General features: G+C 51.8%; 1 protein-coding gene across 1 annotated transcript in view; it reads right to left on the reverse strand.

Annotated features, from left to right (window-relative positions):
* Window positions 1-5116: 5116 nt before the first annotated feature.
* The window catches only part of UVSSA (UV-stimulated scaffold protein A), a 33927-nt gene continuing 20980 nt past the window's right edge, over window positions 5117-18063 (reverse strand). The window contains exons 8-13 of the mRNA XM_006874130.1: window positions 10837-11017; window positions 9956-10081; window positions 9315-9498; window positions 8948-9059; window positions 5553-5733; window positions 5117-5210 (exon numbers count right to left, since the gene is read on the reverse strand). Coding sequence (XP_006874192.1) covers window positions 5117-5210; window positions 5553-5733; window positions 8948-9059; window positions 9315-9498; window positions 9956-10081; window positions 10837-11017 — 878 coding nt within the window. The remainder of the gene's footprint in view (window positions 5211-5552; window positions 5734-8947; window positions 9060-9314; window positions 9499-9955; window positions 10082-10836; window positions 11018-18063) is intronic.

Below are 18063 nucleotides of genomic sequence, written 5' to 3' on the forward strand. Positions count from 1 at the left end.
CTATTTCATCATCACTGGTTTTAGTGGTTGGTGCATAAATTTGAATAATAGTGGTATTAACTGGGATTCCCTGTAGGCACAGGGATATTATCCTATCACAGACAGCCTTGTACCTTATGACTGATCTGGATATGTTCTTTTCAACGATGAATACAACACCATTCCTCTTCAATTTTTCATTCCCGGCATAGTAAACCATGTGGTTTTCAGATTCAAAATGGCCAATACCAGTCCTTTTCAGCTCACTAATGCCTAAGGTATTGATGATTATGCATTCCATTTCAGTTTTGACAACTCCCAATTTTCCCAGATTCAAACTTTGTACATTCTATGTTCTGATTTTCAATGGATGTTTACTGCTGTTTCTCTTCATTTTAAGTTGTGCCCCACCAGTAAATGAAGGTCTTGCATTCACGTCATCACGGTCAACTTTAGTTTAAGGAGGCAGCTCTTCCCCAGTCGCATTTTGAGTGCCTTCCAACTTGAGGGGCTCATTTTCCAGCACTACATCTGACAGTGTTTCTCTGCTATTCATAAGGTTTCTAGTGACTAAATATTCGGAAGTAGTTCGTCACTCTTTCTTCCTAGTCTGTCTTCGCCTGGGGTTAGCTGAACCAGAAAAAGACTCATCTGGTAGGCCAGTGTAAACTAACCTCAAGAGGCACGATTTAGCTTCTCCTGCATATGTAATGAGGGCTCAATCATGATTGGCTAATGAAACCCTGGAACACAGAGGCTGAGAGAACTTTCTGGTTGGTCAAGGAAGGACATGGCCTCTCAGAGACTTTGTCCAGGAGACTCTTCCTTGGGAAGATCCTCATTTGCATCCTTTTGCTGTGATAAATCTGTAGTGCCAAGTATCTGTGAGTTCTATGAATCATCAAAGGAGAAGAGGATCCAGCAGGTGGCAGTGAGGGTGTTTGTGTGGACTCCCCAACTTGAGGCTGACATCTATCTGGCAGTCTAAAAGACACTATCCTTTAAAGGAAGAAGTGACTGGCTTACAAGCTTTCAAGAGGGAGCCTAGTTCCAGATGGGGTGGGGGAAGGTAGAATCACCACTGAATGATTTCCAATCCATTGGGATTGGGCTGGTGAAAGGAAATGGGGACAAGACTTTTGTGGTACAATAGTGAATAATTGCCATCAGGACTGACTGTGAGGGTAGGAAAAATACGAGATAGATGTTTTTTGACAAAAGGAAGGGAGAGATTGATTTTGCAGCCCAGGAGCGGCGGTCCCTGGGACCATCAAGTGAGAAGAGCGGAGAGCAGGACCCTTCCCAGAGATGCAGAGACACCAGGGATGGAGTCACAGACGTGGACAGATGGAACAGCTGGGGATACTGGACTCAGGGAGAGGGGCTGTGTGCTGATGGCTGGGGGTAGGTCTGTGAGGTGTACCCTTTGGTTATTTGATGATGCATGAGGAGATTGTAATCATTGCAATGCAATGAAATACGATAGGATGAATGTAAACCTCACAATAAAAATTTATTAAAAACAACAACAACAACACTATCCTTTTCGCCTGTTACATCAGCCTAGCTCTGGGTGGTTAGGGTCAGGGAGGGCCACCTGAACAGTTGTGTCAGAAATTGAGAAGTGGGACGGTGGGGGCTGATATAGTTCCACATTTGGGGATTGGATTCATGCTGAATCTTATCCACAAAGGACCAACTACTGAAACCAATTCAAGAAGAAACAGAAAACATCTCTGTACAGACCCATAGCAAAAGTAAAGAGACTGCATCACTAATAAACTTTCCCACAAACAAAAGCCCAATGTCAGCTGATTTCACTGGTGGAATTAACACCAATTCTTAACTGTGAATTGCTCTTCTAAAATGTGAAGAGGAGGGCACATTCCCCAGCTCACTCCATGAGGCAGGTATTACAATGAGACCACACACAAAAAAGAAAACTGCAAACCAGTATTACTTATGAATATTGATGCAAAAATCCTCAAAATTGCAGCAACCCCAATCCAGCAACACATAAAACCAAAATGATCTAACTGAAAATGAGTTCAGCAAGGTTTCAGGATTCAAGATCTGTATCAAAACCCAAACAGATTTCTATATACTTGTGAACAATCTAAAAACGAAAAAATTTAAAATTCATTACAATCATGTAAAAAAAAATAACAAAACTTAGAAATAAATTTAACAAAAGTGCAAAACTCGTACACTGGGAACTAAAAAACATTGTTTAAATCAATTAATGAAATCCTAAATAGCTGAAAGAGTCCTGGTGTGGCACTGTACGATTAGCACTTAATTGTGAAGCACAAGGTTAGCAGTTCCAACACATCAGCTGTCCCTCAGAAGTCCTATACAGGATAGCTATGAGTTGGAACTGACTTGATGGCACTTAACAACAACAAATGGCAGACATACCATGTTCATGGATCAGAAGACTCAATATTAAGATGGCAATACTTCCCATATTGACAAATTAAATGCAATCCCTATTAAAATCACAGTTGCCTTTTTAATTTTAGAAATTGACAAATTGCTTTAAAAATTCATATAGAAATACAAGGGACCCAAACTAGTCAAAACAATCTTGGAAAAAAATTTTTTTAAAAGTTGGAGGACTCACACTCCCCAAATACAAATTACTAAAAAACAGTAATCAAGACAGTGTAGTACTAGCATAAAAACAGGATAAAGATCTGATAAAAACCAGAGGATCCAGAAATGACCATACATTAAGGGACATACATCTGAGGCTATTCCTACTTCCCACTGCCATCGAGTCAATTCTGACTCATAGCGACCCTACAGAATACATATTTAGGGTCAGCTGATTTTCTACAAGGATACCAAGACCATTGGATGGGGAAAAGGGATCTTCAACAAGCAGTGCTAGCAAGAGGATGCTGTTAGATCCCCATCGCATACATTGTATATGGAAATCAAATCAATCACAATGCATTAGAGACCCAAATGTGAAAGCTAAAATTATACAAACTCTTAGAAGAGCATGTACAGTTTTCTGACCTTAGGCTAGGCAATGGCTTTAGATGTGATGCCAAAAGCACAAATGCCTTTTAAAAAACTAAAAACAGCCAAAAGTCAATCAGACTTCATCACATTTTTTTTTAACTTTTGAGCTTCATAAGACATCATGAAGGAAGTATAAAGGCAGAATGGGAGAAAAATATTTGTAAATCAAATAAAGGTCTAGTAAATAGACTATATATATAAAGAACTCATAAGTAATTCAGACAAATAATCCCATTTAAAATGAGCAAGAAATTTGAGTAGACATTTCTCCAGATTACATAAAAATGTCCAATAAGTATATGAAAAGAGACTCAGTATCATTGTTGTCGTTAAATGCTGTCAAGTTGGTTACGACTCATAGCAACCCTATACAGGGTTTCTGAAGAGTGGCTGGTGGGTTTGAACTGCCAACCTTGTGGTTCAAATCAACCTTGTGGTCCAGCGCTTATCCTACAGCACCACATAAATCACTAAGAAAATGCAAATAAAAAACACCTCACTCCCACTAAGATGGCCCAAATCAAAACAAACAATGATGTGTGTTGGTGAAGCTGTCCGGAGATTAGAACCCTCTTAGGAGTCCTGGTGGGGTGCTGTAGGATAGCACTGGACTGATAACCACAAGGCTGGTGGTTCAAACCCACCAGTCGCTCTATGGAAACCCTGACTGTACGGCACTTCACAAAAACAGACCTTACTGGTTTTTTGTGTGGAGCCGCAGACATGGTGCCGCCAACGAGTTGATTCTGAAAAGAGGTAGATGGCTGCTGTTACGTGACTCAGCAATTCTACCCTGAGCCAGTTCCCAAGAAAAGTGACAATAACGTGCGCGGGAATGTTCACAGCGGCATGGTTTGTCACGGAAAGGAGTCTGTGACGAAGAGCCACATGGTCCATGACTTCATTTATGAACAATGTTCACAGCAGACAAATCCACAGGCAGGAAGTAGATTAGTGGTGGTTTAGAGCTGGAGGCGCCCGGGTGGCACCCTGGTGGTTCAAATCAACCTTGTGGTCCAGCGCTTATCCTAGCAGCGCTTAGTCTGGCTGCTAGCTGGAAGGTGGTTGTTGTTAGGTGCCATCGAGTCAGTACCAACTCACAGTGACATTATATACAAAGCGGAACATAACGCTGGCAGGTAGGCAGTGTGAATCCTGGATCTGCAACCCTGACGATGGTTGTTGCTGGGTGCGCTCCAGTCGACTCCAACTCAGCAACTCCACAGGCCAGAGGGGAGCTGCCCCATAGGATCCCCAAAGCTAGAATCTTACAGAAGCAAATTGCTTCATTTTTCTCCCTTGGAGTGGCTGGTGGGTTTGAACCGCTGACCTTTAGGTTAGCTGCCAGGCACTTGACCACAGCCTAGAAAACTCTATGGGACCATTCCATTCTGTCACATAGGGTTGGTTGCTAGGAGTTGAAAATCAGTGCAACAGCACCCAACAACAATGGGCTTGAAGGAAGAGACACCGAGCACAGCGAATGGATGTTAATAGATACGGAAGTTCCTCACTAGGGTGATACAGACATTCTAGAAATGGTTTGTGACAAAGGATGCACAATACTGTGAATATACTTGAAAACCATGAAATTTAAAAAGGGTAAGTTTTATGGGCTGTAAGCTAGATCTCAATAAAGCTGTTAGTGTGAGAAAGAGGTAGCAGCAGCTGTGTTCCCATAGAGCCACCTCCAGAACATTTTATGGAGCGGGAATGCAGGGTGCCTGTACTGTGCGGGGCCCACTGAAACCGTGTTTGTGTTAAAAACAACACTTCTGTGTGCATCTCGAGCTTGCTCCGAGGGACCACGCAACCTCCTGGGAGACGGACGAGAAGTGTGTGAGTTGTGTGTATGTACACCCCTCTGTTCCAAATGCACAAGCTTGCTGGGAGATGTCCCACAGAGCTCCCAGGGGCAGTGGCCAGGCCAGCCTGACAGCAACATGGAACCACGCCTATTGGGTATTCTGACTAGAATCCGCACCATGACGTTCCGGCCGGAGGTTACTGCCTGGCTCAGTACCACTGTCCAGTTGTCCAGTTGGAACAACAGACAATGGCAGGGAGGAGCTGGTGGCCGGAGGGGCCCACACTGTGCTCAGGCCCTTTAATTCAGTGCGTAATTAAACTGGTTTGCAAATTTCTCATGCTTCTTCTGGTCCATCTGGTTCATGGCTGTGACGACCCTCCGCACAGCAGCCCTGTGGGAGAAGCAGATGAGAACGTGCTCAGCAGGTTCCACGATGGCTTTGGGCTCCTGACCCTGTCAGAGGAGGCCCCCCAACTCATGGACTCCGTGGGTACTGCTGAGTGATCTCAGCTGTCCCCTGCCCCCTCATGTTCACCGCAAACCTCCTTCCCCGGGGCCGGGGGACCCAGCTCTGAGACTCAGCTTCCATCCCACTGGCTGGGGGCCAGCACCCCTCCCTGACCTCTCCTCATTTTCACTGGACTGTCACCCAGGACCACTATCCTTCCCTGAGTCTGGAACACACGGGGACTAGTCCAAACTGAGGAGCTGAGGGACTCAGCATTAGCCGTACTTGTCAAAGACCTTCTTCCCAATGCGCGCCCGCGCCGTGTCCGCCTGCTTCTTCAGGTCCGTGAGGTTGGGATACTTCCTCTTCTTCCCTTTGCCTTTGCCCTTCCCACTGCACCGACTCGAGCCCAGGTCCACCCCTGCAGCGGCCTCCACATCTCTCATGAACTCCGGGTCCTGCCAGTCTGTAAACAGAACACAGGGTTCCAGAAAGATCTGACACTAGTCCGCCCGGGTCTGCATGGAACTGACAGGCGGGGCTGGGGCGGGAGGGGTCAGCTTACTCACTGTCCAGCTGACACTGAGCATGGAAGGTCTCTGCCTACAGGGGGAGGGAGGCCCAGCCGGTGTCCCTGGCCCTGTGACCCCACAGCCCTGTGACCTGAGCAGGCCTGGAAGGACCACAGGGGGCGCTATAGACAAGGACTGGGAGGCCTCTCTGTAGTCTCCCTCGGGTGCAGAAGGAAAGGAGAGGGGTGGAAACCATCTCAGGCTGCTTTCCAGCCTCTGACCTGGACCCCAATCTCACAGTGTGGTCTGCAGCCTGCAGATGTGTGCAGCTGGAGGGGCTGTGGCTAAGTGTGTGTGTGGGTCAGGGAGGGGAACAGAGGGGGCAGAGACTGGGGGGTGGGGCTGGCTGCACACGGGTCCTCAGAGACACTTCCCGGCATCCCTTCACCCGGCCAGCACTGCCTCTCCCGCAGTCCAGTGCCATCAGGCATGGCCGCCAGGCGCAGCCCTGAGACATGACACTGTGAACAGAGGTTGAGAGCTCTGGCAGCCGGGGAAAGACTAGCAGAGAAAGACAGCGTCCCCCCGGTCCAGCAGACCTGGCCTTGCTGCCCACACCATGCTGCCCTGCAAGCGGACTCAGACACTGGCCTGGAGCTGCCTTTCTCCTCTCCAGAAGGGGCAGCGTCCTACCCACCAGGCTGCCTGAGGAACCCCTTCAGACGTCACCTGGCCTGTGGACATTAACTACTGGTAGGTAGAATGATGCTGCTACTGACCCCACAGGCGAACCCGCAGGCAGAGCTTGGGACGGGAGGAAGGCAGGTCCCCAGAGAAACGGATGGCCAGGCCTCCCCAAGTGGATTTTTTGAAGTGAGGGACTACGAGGCCACACGATTCCGATACAGGAACGATTAATCCAAGATTAAGGAAAACTGTCTAAACAGTTTATCTCCCAGTAATAAGAAGGCGTCACAGTTTAGGAGCCCGGTGAATGGAGCAATTGTTTAAACACAACAGAAAAATGCCGGCGTCCAGTCCAGATGGAATGAGCATCTCAGGAAAATGAAGGAGCAATTTAAAAGCCTTTGAAGAAAATCAATAGATGCCGGGCCGCGTGGCCTTCCTGAGCGCTGACGGCCGGTGCCCGCGTGCATTGTCACCAGGGTGAGCGCCGGGGAAGAGAATTGGGTCTTGTGAGCCGGAGGAGGCGGGGATCAATACTGTCGTTAGTAGAGAGATGCTATTTCACATCTGACTGGCCAGGGGCTGGCCCAGCCCGCCGCCCTGATACCTGGTTGTTAACAAGTCACCAAGGGCTGCAGAACCAGATACTCTTCAGGGCTGACACAAAAAATAGGCACTTAATTTGCTCCGAGCGTGAGCCACCCGGGAAGGCCTCGCCTGCAGATTAACAGGTCAGGCCCTCCCCCTGCACCACAGCGGCCTGGGCCCAGGCCTGGCCAGCATTAGTAAAGTGCATCAGAGGGGATGGGCTGTGGCCCACGGTGCCCCCAAGAGCATTACTACGCATCCCAGGACAGACGTGGTTTGCCTTCCATGTGCCGTGGGTCATGGTGCTGCAAGCAGAGACTCCCAGCAGAACGGATGGGGGCCTGATGCTGAGCAGGCCCCAAACCCACCGGCCCAGGACAGAGGCAAACAAGAACATCCGCCTCCCTCCACCGCTCAGCCCAGCTCAGTCCATGGTCTCTCACCCACAGCTGCCCTGCACACCGGGAACCCTCAGGGAGGTAGGGCACAGGACACCTGCTCCAGCCATAGCATGAGTCCCAAAGAAGAGGTGACACAGGGCTGAGATGAAACTTCAAGTGGCAGAAGCCCACTAGGGGCCCTGAAAGACAGAGCTCTGCCAAGACCCAGTTCCCCCAACGTCCCTGCCGGGTCCACCTCAGCCTGCCGGAACCTCATGGGCAGTGTCCCCTCCCCCAGGGGCTACACACACGTGTACAAACCTGTACTGCCTAAGAATACCATTTCCCTGTTCAGACACAGATACACATGTACACATACCATGCCCTGACCATGGATTACCCTCCCCTGTTCATTCACACATGCACACATGAACACACACACCATGCCCTGACCCAAGAGTGCCCTCCCCTGTTCACACACATGTACACACATGTACACGCATCATGCCCTGACCCAGAAGTGCCCTCCCCTATTCACACATGTGCACAACCATGCCCGGAATCAGGAGTACCCTCCCCTGCTCGCGCACACATGTACACACACATGTCCTTCCCCCAGAGTACCCTCCCTGCCCACACACACATGTACACACACACACTATGCCCTGACCCAGGAGTACCCTCCCCTTCTCTCACACACATGTACACACATGTACACACACCATGCCCTGCCCCGGAAGTGCCCTGCCCTGCTCACACACCACAGGTACACATACCATGCCCTGCTCCAGAAGTGCCCTCCCTGCTCACACACACACGTACACACACACACACACACACACACACACCATCCCATCTCCGGACTATCCCTCCCCTGTTCACACATCCACGTGTGCACACCACACACACACACATTCTCTGACTGTTAGCCCCCATTTCTCCTCCTGTAAGAGACCACCACCTGGAAGTCAGGCAGATGCTGAGGGCCACGACAGTCTCCTGAGGCCAGCAGGTGGAGGCAGCACCGCGCCGTACACACACATGCACACACGCATCCATGCGCCTGAGCAGGAGCCAGCTAACAGACAGGCTGGGGAGCAGTGAGGTGCGCTTCCAAGAAGTCTGGGCGCAGACAAGAGCTCTTCTTGCCCCAAGTCCTTTGTTTAATTAGAAAACACGGTTAAAACCCAGAACTGCTGCAGCAGACAGACCCATACTGGGCGTTGCCTAGGCCCTGGAACCACCATGCTCGTACTGGTTAGAGTGAGGGGGATGCGGAGGCTGGTAGACCACCCAGGGCCATACCGGGCGTTGCCTGGGCCCTGGAACCACCATGCTCGTACTGGTTAGAGTGAGGGGGATGCGGAGGCTGGTAGACCACCCAGGGCCATACCGGGCGTTGCCTGGGCCCTGGAACCACCATGCTCGTACTGGTTAGAGTGAGGGGGGTACGGAGGCTGGCAGACCACCCAGGGCCATGTCCGCACCACCCACACCAAGTTGTCAGACCCACCTGGGTGCTCTGTCTGCCTCTGCAGCTGCTGCCTCTGCTCCCGTGCCCTGTCCTCTGGGTTGAGGGGCTGCCCCTGGTCATCTCGGGGGACAATCTTCCCATGGAAGGGGCACTGCAAAGGACGGAACCAGACAGTGCAAATGCAGAGGTGGTCAACCGCCCTGGACCTCCACCCACCTCAGCATTAGGCCACGCCCAGGAACGGGAGTGAGCACACAGTGAGTCCTTCAGGATGCAGTGATGTGGGGCAGGGGCACAGGTGGGTTCCCCGCCAATCTAAGAGCAGGGTCGGGAGACTGAGGAGCCACTTCCCAGGAGTGCCAGCAGGAGGGGTCAGCACCTGTCCACCCAACCCTCCCTGAGGCACCTTCAGTCGGTCCTGGCGCTCACAGAGCCGGCCATCGGGCCTCAGGGCACGGCAGCGGTGCTGCACTGGCTCGAACCTCCCTGCAAAGGTGATGTGGCGGCTGCGGAGCATCTCAGAGACGTCAGCGTTGTCCACCTCCTCGTCCACCTCGCTAGGCTTCCAGAAGCGATGTTGAGAGTCAGCTCTGCAAGGCAAGCCAAGAGACGCCCAGAGCACCATCCACAGTGGGTGCGTCATCAAGCCCTGGGGCGTGACCAGGACAAGAACACAGTGCGGGGGGACCCAGGCTGCAGGTTGGTCCACTCAGGGGAGGGTGCTGGCCCCACTGAGACCTGAGGACACCTGGCCTCATGTGGACACTCAATTCCACAATCGGACACTGCTATGAACTAGTCAGGTGGCTGTGGGTAAGGGGATAAAACAAGAAGGCTCTCAGCAAACACCAGGCATGTGCAGAGTGGCAGGCGGACAGCCCACCCAGGAGACCAGCAGAAGCACCCCTGTTGGCCAGGTGCTGCCCTTGATAGGGCCCCAGGTTCCATGCAGATGGGCAGCACAAGCCCCGCAGAGATGTGTGAGGTCACCCTCAGGAGCAGCCAGGATGCTGCCCCACAAGGAGCCTTGGGTGTACCGATACTCACTTGAGAATCTTCCCAGTCACCGGCTGCTCCTGGCCCCAGTAGCACAGATCTACCCCAAAGGGCACCACGGGGGCCCGGGCCCGTTCTGCTGCCAGCTTCTGAGCCTCATCCGGCTCCTGGGAGGAACTGCAAGAGGTCAGAAGGGCTCAAAAAGCTTCCAGGGGCACCTGTCCCCACTCTGCTGCCTGCCTGGCCTCACACCGAGACACAGAGAGGGATCCTTGTGTCAAGACAAAATCCTGCCCACCAGAAGGGCAGCCAGTACATAGGGGTCTAGGCTGGAAGTCGCACAGATGGGATCGTGGAGTCTCTGGGGGATCATAAGCAGCCCGGACCACCACCCAGCACTCACACTCCCGGCCTGGGAGGTCACTCAGCCTGGGAGGTCCTCGGCTTCCCTGTCTGGGTAGTGAATCAACAGGCCCTGATGCCAAAGATCCCTTCCAACTTTCTGGGCACTTGTTTATACACGCAAACATCTCCCTTTCAGACACTCGAAATGTAAAAAAGGAAGCGAAAGTGGATGCTGAGCACTGGTCCGCAGGCTGACCACGGTGCTCACCAAACCTGCCCCCCTCCCAAAGAGCCGCAGGGCACCGGCTTCTCAGCCTCAGGCCCTCGGAGACTGGCAAAGCGCACATGGTCTCTCTCTTCCCTGCCAGCCCCACTCTGGCCCTGCAAGGGGCCTCTGCATGCTCCCAGCACACAATGGGAGCAGGAGGAAGCGCCGCCCTAGCCCTAAGTGGCCTCCCAAGAGGAGCCATGAAAGATGCTGCTGCCAGACCAGTACGGGCGCCTGGTGGGCGGAGCTAGCACCTGACGGGTGGGTGGGGCCTGCAGCCCGAGGGCGAGGCCGGCAGTCCCAGGCCCTGGGAAGTCACCTGGTAGATGCAGGTGGTGGTAGCCGGTCTCGGAGTAGCCGCAGTTGGGCAGCAGCAGATGTGGGGTCTGATGCCTCTTCATCTCTCCTAGTCCTTGTCCTCAGGTGCACTCCTTGAGCAACAAGCCCCTCTGGTGGGTCTTTCTTCAGAATCTGGACAGGGGCTGCCGGGGGGTCCAGCCCTAGAAGAGCCAGTGTCCATCCCCTAGCACCCTCACATAGCCTGAGCCTGGCTGAGCCTAGCAGCCTTCGTCCAGTTCCCACACCCTGGGTCAGGGAGGGCAGATAATCAGACCCTACTGGCCTCATCACTGTGATCTCAGCCCTGCAGGCCTCAGTGCCAGAGCCTCTGTTAAGGTGAGGGCCAGTCCCAGCAGCCCTGCCAGCGTCTCTCATTGGGTTCCAGGGCCTGCATTTGAGCACTATCATTTTGGTGTCTGTTCTACCTTCTTCAGCAGCTGCACAAGGCAGGGGCTATGGGCTAGCTGGATGTAGTGGCACTTACGATCAGCAGTGGACTGCTAACCACAAGGTCAGCAGTTCAAATCCACAAAGAGTCTCTATGAGTAAAGACGGACTCAACGGCACATAACAAGAAGGCGCTGTACTGAGGGGTACCCCTATCACCCCAAACTCAGGAGGGAAGCAACAAGACCCTCGACTTGAGCCCTTCCTCCTCCTGATGTCACGCCAGCTGAGAGCAGCCCCAGAGGAACAGGGGAAGCTAAGATGCCCAGGAGCTCAGTGGGCACAAAAAGAAAACCAATTCAACAACACATCCCAGAAAAGGCAGGATTGTGCCATGAGCTCATTACAGTCCTACCAAGAGAAGGGAAGATGCCGGAAACAGAGCAGTAACAAGAAGTCCCAAGGATGAAGGCTAAAGGCGCTGCCAAGCAGAACAGACCAGCCAAGGCCCAGGGACAGAAGGGAAGCCCCACAGCACCGCGAGGTGTCAGATCATGAAACAAACAAACTTGTAAAGCTCAGAGTTGCCACAGGCAGAGGTATAAGCAGCAATGTCCTCGTCTGGGGGCCTCGAAGGAAAGAATAAGTGGAGTGGAGTAAGCAGGTGAAGATATAAATGAGTCAAACGGCCTCGGGAAAGTCTGAAGAGGCTTGCTTCATGCCGATGAGGACACAAAAGGGCACAGGCAGAACATTAAAGATGAAGAGGAAAATCGGAACCATTTCCCAAGTGGAAAAGCTGATGTTCTCTAAGAGCTAGAAACTCCCTCAACATCAACATTATGAAGTGACACTGAATGGAAGAAAGTCTTGGAAGGTCATTTTGAAAAGTGCTGAGGAAAAAGACATTGAAATCCAGAAATTTATATCCAACTAAACTATCATGCACTTTGAAGACTAAGGTGTGCCTGACTCAAGTCCCAGTATATTCAATTACATCATATGTGTGTGAAAAAACTAGACAGTGAATCAGGAAGACTGGGGAAGAATGGCTGCATTTGAGTTACGACGCTGGCAAAAAGTACCACAAGGACCATGGACTTCGAGAGGAACAAATAAATCTGTCTTTGAAGAAGCACAGCCAAAAGGTTCCATTGAAGCCAGGATGGTGACATTTTGTCTCATGTAATTTGGACACGTGGTCAGGAGGCCCCAGTTCCTGAAGAAGGACGTCATGATAGGCAAAGTAGAAGGCCAATGAAAAAAAGGGCGACCCTCAACAATGGGTTGGCACAATGGACTCAAGCATGGCAACAATTGTGAGACTGTGTAGGAAGACAGTATAGATAATGGTGAGCTATTAAAACCATGAAAAGTAAATGGATGTTTGCATCTTCTAAAAATCAGAGATAAGAATAATAAACGCTCTAGTGTCTACAGACTACTTAGAGCACCATCAGCAGAATTGGAAGTTAAATGTGTTTCTGGTAAAACGTTGAAAGAAAATGAAAGAAAATGATGAACATGTGATTGGACAAGGGAAGACGGGTGGTGTTTTTCATGCAGTGGCAAAGACCTTGTCTGACTCATGTTCACATGTTTGGCAGGCTGAGCTTGTAAGTGAGGAACTTGAATATTTGACAGAGATTTCCAAGTAAGATCTTAGAGGCACAGTGTGGTTTCTCCTGTTGCTTACAGTAATGTGAGACAGGAAAGAGATGGGGCTTAAAAATGAACTGTGCAAACTGAAAACAGGACTTAAAAATTTGGAAATCCTGTTGCACATACAAAGGACAAATGCCCTAAAACTCTCACCAGGACTTGGTGACTCAAACTTTTGTTAAAGAATGTCCTCCAAGAACAGGACCATCCCTGGCACAACCTGGAGATCAGCAGAACTTCTGGAAGGAACATAGGAAGTAGGGCTGACTGGACTTCAAAGTTGGGCCACAACCTCATGGATTTCAAAGAGTCAGCTCCCAGTGTGAGGCTACCAATCAGTTGTACCAAGAGGATGGGCCCAATGATGAGAGGACAAGGCTGTCATGTCCAAGGGCCAGGAGAACAGAACTTACTAGAGCTGCGGGTATGGGGTCTCTACTCAGACTAGAATGGGGCCACCCAAAGCTGAGGGGCAAGGTTTCCATACTAGTAGGCCTGGTGGGCAGGCAGGCCTCTGTCAGGGCCAAGGGGCCTCCGCCTAGAATCCAGGGCGCATGGTCAACACCAGTCTGTAGGGCTAATTGCCTGGATTTCACTTACAAAAACTTTCAAATGCTTCCCCTTATTATTGTAGTAAAGCGTCACCACAACTGCTGCAGATGCCAAAGCAGTCAGCTCCACACGCGAACTCCAATGCTGCGTGCTCATGCATGCACGCGCACGCACACGCACGCACGCACACGCACAGAGAGAGGAGGCAAGACTGATAAGTGAACAATGTGACATTTTAGAGAGATACAATCACAGGCAAAGGATCGATATGAGAATTCCTAAGAGTTACAAGAATGAAATATATTTTTCATTGATTTGTTGTTTTAAACCATTAAAAAGATGAGTACGCGTGTTAAAGCAGGGTAAATACTCAGGCCACTAAAAAAAGCACGACTGTTTTCACATCGATGTTGAAAATCAATCTCCCTGACATACTTCCAAAGTGAAAAGCCAAAAAGCTGACAGCATTTCCCCAGCTCCGAGAGCCGGCATTTTCAGGAGGAATGTCGGAGTCATGGAAAAGCAAGAGGCCGCCATCATGATGTGACCCCAAATCAGCCACATCCCGCCAGCCCTTCTGGGTTTACTGACGTAAGTACCGTCTTAGGGCGCAAACGTCCTCCCATGGCTGCGTTTAGAAAGACTTATAAAAACGTCCAAATCCCCGTTTTTGTTTAAATTGACCAAGTGGCACCCGTTTGCCCTGAGCGCTGCCGCAGACAGCGCCAGTGTGGCGGATCGATGGCAGGAAATGGAGAGGCTGGGGCTGCCTCACAAAGTTAGCGGCCTAGCGCTGCCATTATTGATTTTACCTCGTTCAGCTGGCCTTGTAATTAAAATGTAAATTTGAGAAAGAGATTATGTCCTGACAGAAATGGTGGGATTAAGGGGAAGATAAAAGCCCCTCAGTGCAAATTTAGAGAGAGGAATGAGAAAGAAAACCAGCACAGCTTCCCGTCCATGTGGATTTAGACTCAACCCAACCACTCCAGATTCACCTGCATTAATTGAAAAAACTGCAGCGGAATATAAACCAGCGCAGCAGACTGGGCTCGACAAGGCGCGCGTCTGAAGGCGGCTGGGGCCCCACGCCTGCAGAGGGGCCGGCTGCTAGCTGTGCTCTGGGGTCTCACATGCATATACCCAGTGTCTGCAGAAATGAAGTTGGGGGGCAGGCAGTGTGCCCCACACATAGCCATCTCTGAGCCGGGGTGGGGGGGGTGGTTCTCTACTCCCCACTGCAAAGGCCCAGGAGGGCTCCGGCTTCACCTGAGCTCCAAAGCTCCTCACCAGGTGGCAGGGCTGTCCCGGGCAGGGAAGTGACTCCAGGCAAGTTCCAAAGTTCACGTCTGGGGTCACTGCCCTGGTGATGCAGCCTCCGCCCTGGGGACCACACTCAACATCCATTTTTAACTTGGCTGTCGTTGACTAGGTGCGCAGGCCCCCTGCCTTCTGGCGGCCCAGCCCTGCACTGTGCACATCACCCCGTAAACTGAAGGTCATGGCCTCAGCCGGTGAGGTGCTGTCCCGTGAGCTCTGGCTCAGAGAGAGACCTCATGTCCAACAGAAGGAAACACTGCCCGGTCCGGCGCCATCCGCACACTGGTTAGTTTGAGCCGCCCACTGCTGCCGCCACTGTGTCAGTCCACCTCACTGAGGGCCCTCCTCTTTAATGCTGACCCTCCACTTTACCAAGCATGACGTCCTTCTCCAGGGACTGGTCCCTCCTGATGACATGTCCAAAGTGCAGGAGAAGAAGTCTTACTAACTGTCTTGCTTCTAAGGAGCCTTCCAGCTGTACTTCTTCCAAGATGGAGTTGTTGGTTCTTTTGGCAGTTCACGGTGCTCTCAATATTCTTCTCCGATCCCCTAACTCATTAGGTATTATGACTTCCTTCCAGGTTAAATATGGATGGTCTGTCTGCTCTGACACACAAGTGAGTGTTGCTATGGACACTGGAGAGACAGAGCCTGCCACGTGGAGTCTTCCTAAGAAAGTGGACCAGCCGGGAGTGCGTAATAGACACACACATACACAGCTGAGAGTGCGTAACACACACACACAGAGCTGGGAGTGGGTACCAGGCACCCTCCCACCCCACAGTGCAGGGATGGAGCCCACAGCCATTGGCTCACATCACCAATTTTGGGAGCCAGGAAAGACCCAGCACTGTCTCTATGCTGTCATGCCTAGGCCTCAGCTGGAAAACCGGAATGGCAGGCAGCTGGCTACACCTGAACCCACATGTCTGTGGCCAGGCCTGCGATGAGCCAAGAGCTGGGATTAGCTAGGATTGCCCCTTCAGCACCTCTCTGGGACTCCTTCCTCCACGTGGCTTGGGCTACCCCATAGCATGGCAGCCTCATGGTTGTTAAAGACTCCTCATTTGACAGCTCCCGTCCCTGCTGCACCATCATTAACAAGCCAGCTCCTCTTGCACGCTGCTGACAATCACCACCTGTTCAGACTCGGGAGGGTGCGGGGTGTCTCTCAGTAACAAGGGCACCCAGGAACCTGCGGCCCTGTTCTAACACTATGCAGGGCACAGTGGGGCGCGGAGTAAAGCACACGGGTTCTGAAGGCAGGCGGAGTTGAGTCTTGGCTATCACCTCCCTGCTAACTACTGCCATCGTGTCGATTCCAACTCGGAGTGACTTACAGGGCTGACCAGGACAGATTCTAGGGTTTCTGAGACTGTAACCTATGGGAGCAGACAGCCGCATGGTTCTCCCAAAGAGCAGCTGCTAGGTTTTAACTGCTGACCTTAGGATTAGCAGCCCAATGCTGACCCACTACATCACCAGGGCTCCTTTACCTGCCTGACGGTGGCTGGAAGGGCTTCACCTATGCGTGCCTCAGTCCCCATGGTGGAGGAGACATGGAGTGAGTCCTCCACGCAGGGCAGCTGCCACATCACTGCTGCTGCTGTGATTGGTCACAAGCCACCAGGCCAGAAGGCCCCACGCCATTTCTGAGGAAGGAGAATCTCGCTCGTTTGCTCTTTCTCTCTGGCCTGGCTCCACACTGTAGAGTAAGTTTGTAAGGAAGGAGCAGATGCTATTTCTGCGATTGAGACATCCTAAATGCAATCTGCATCTTCAGTTACAAGAGCTTGGACAGGTCAGAGCAGGGACGTACTCAGGAGTCCTCACCCAAGGCAGGACATCTCAGCAAAACTGTAATCAGTGGTGACTCCCAGGGGCCCCTGAAGACACCCCAAAACAGGGTATGTTCTGGGCCTCGAGGACACACCTTCTGCCCTCTGCTGAGTATGCAGCTCCAGATGGACAAGGGAGGAAGAGGTAGCAAGACTCTGGGCTGGAGAAGGTCTGGACAGAGCTGCCCAGGAGCTGAGCCCCTCAGCCTTGGGAGAGAGAGGCAGGCTGCATGAACGCAGGGACTTAGAGGCAGCTGTTCCCGCCTGTCCTGTCCTAGCAGTCTGTCTGTCACCTGGGCATGGTGGTCTCATGGACCACCCCAGGGGCTAGAATGAGGCCTCATCCATCGAGGGGCACCAGGGAGCCTGGTGGAGAGGAGGGCAAAGACCCTGGGCATAGGACAGTGTCATGGCAACTAACTTGTGTGGGTGTGGGGAGACAGCACCAGCCTGGGAAAGCTGTTGTTCACAGCACGTTCATTCTAGGCAAGAGGCAGAGCTAAACCAGGAGACAGGCACAAGGCAATTTCCGGTGGGAGTTAGAAAGATGGTAAATCAGAGGGCTTGGGGGAAGACAGGTAGTCAGAAGGAAACATATAGGAGGAGAAGGTACTGGAACAAGAGCAGGGGACCAGGTAAGGGAACAGCTGGGCTGAGGCGGCTCTGGGTGGATCGGGTCTAGTGTGTCTGATGGGGACAGTCTCACAAAGGCTGTAGGTGTGTGTGTGCCCTGTCACCACCCTCCCTGGGAACCCCTGAAGGACAGGGACAGGTCTGAGTCTTGACGGTACCCCTTGTCTGAAAAGGGGCCCAAACGCAGATAGGCGTCCAATGAGGCCCCACCCAGCAGCCCCTGGCTGCAGAACCCAAGCCGGGCCCCAGGGTGCGCTGCTGCTGTGGCACTGGATGGGTGGCCCCCAGGCCCCGCAGACAGCAGGTACAGGAGTAAACAGGGGCTGTACAAATGGAGGGTCGTTAAAAGTCTGGTTGTGTTAATTTGGCATGACACCCCTAATGGGATATATCTTCACACTTGAACTGCCTAATCATCTAAATTCTTGTAACAAATTTACATTTCAGCTTACAGACTCCAATGCAAATCCACTTGTCTAATTCACAACCAAAGCCACAGTCTTGTTGGGGTCTGTTTCTTTTGCCTAATAGGAGCCCCTCCCCATGTACCCGTCAGCAGACGTACGGCGGGGAGGGGAGAACCTGGGTCCCACCATTTGTGGGCTATCCTCTGATGCAGGATGCAACTCATAGATTTAAAAAACAAATAAAAAAACCCAATGTTTTGATACAGGCTTTGTGTCATGGAGTCTTGGGTTCAGGTGGTAAATGTGTAACACGGTAAACATGACCTCTGCTAGCTCCTATGGCGGCTCAGGGGGAGGTAGGAGGGGACAGACACTGCTCCACCCATCCACTCTCAGGTCACATGAGGT

The sequence above is a fragment of the Chrysochloris asiatica genome, unplaced genomic scaffold (genome assembly GCF_000296735.1).
Source record: "Chrysochloris asiatica unplaced genomic scaffold, ChrAsi1.0 scaffold00262, whole genome shotgun sequence".
NCBI classification, from domain to species: domain Eukaryota; kingdom Metazoa; phylum Chordata; class Mammalia; order Afrosoricida; family Chrysochloridae; genus Chrysochloris; species Chrysochloris asiatica.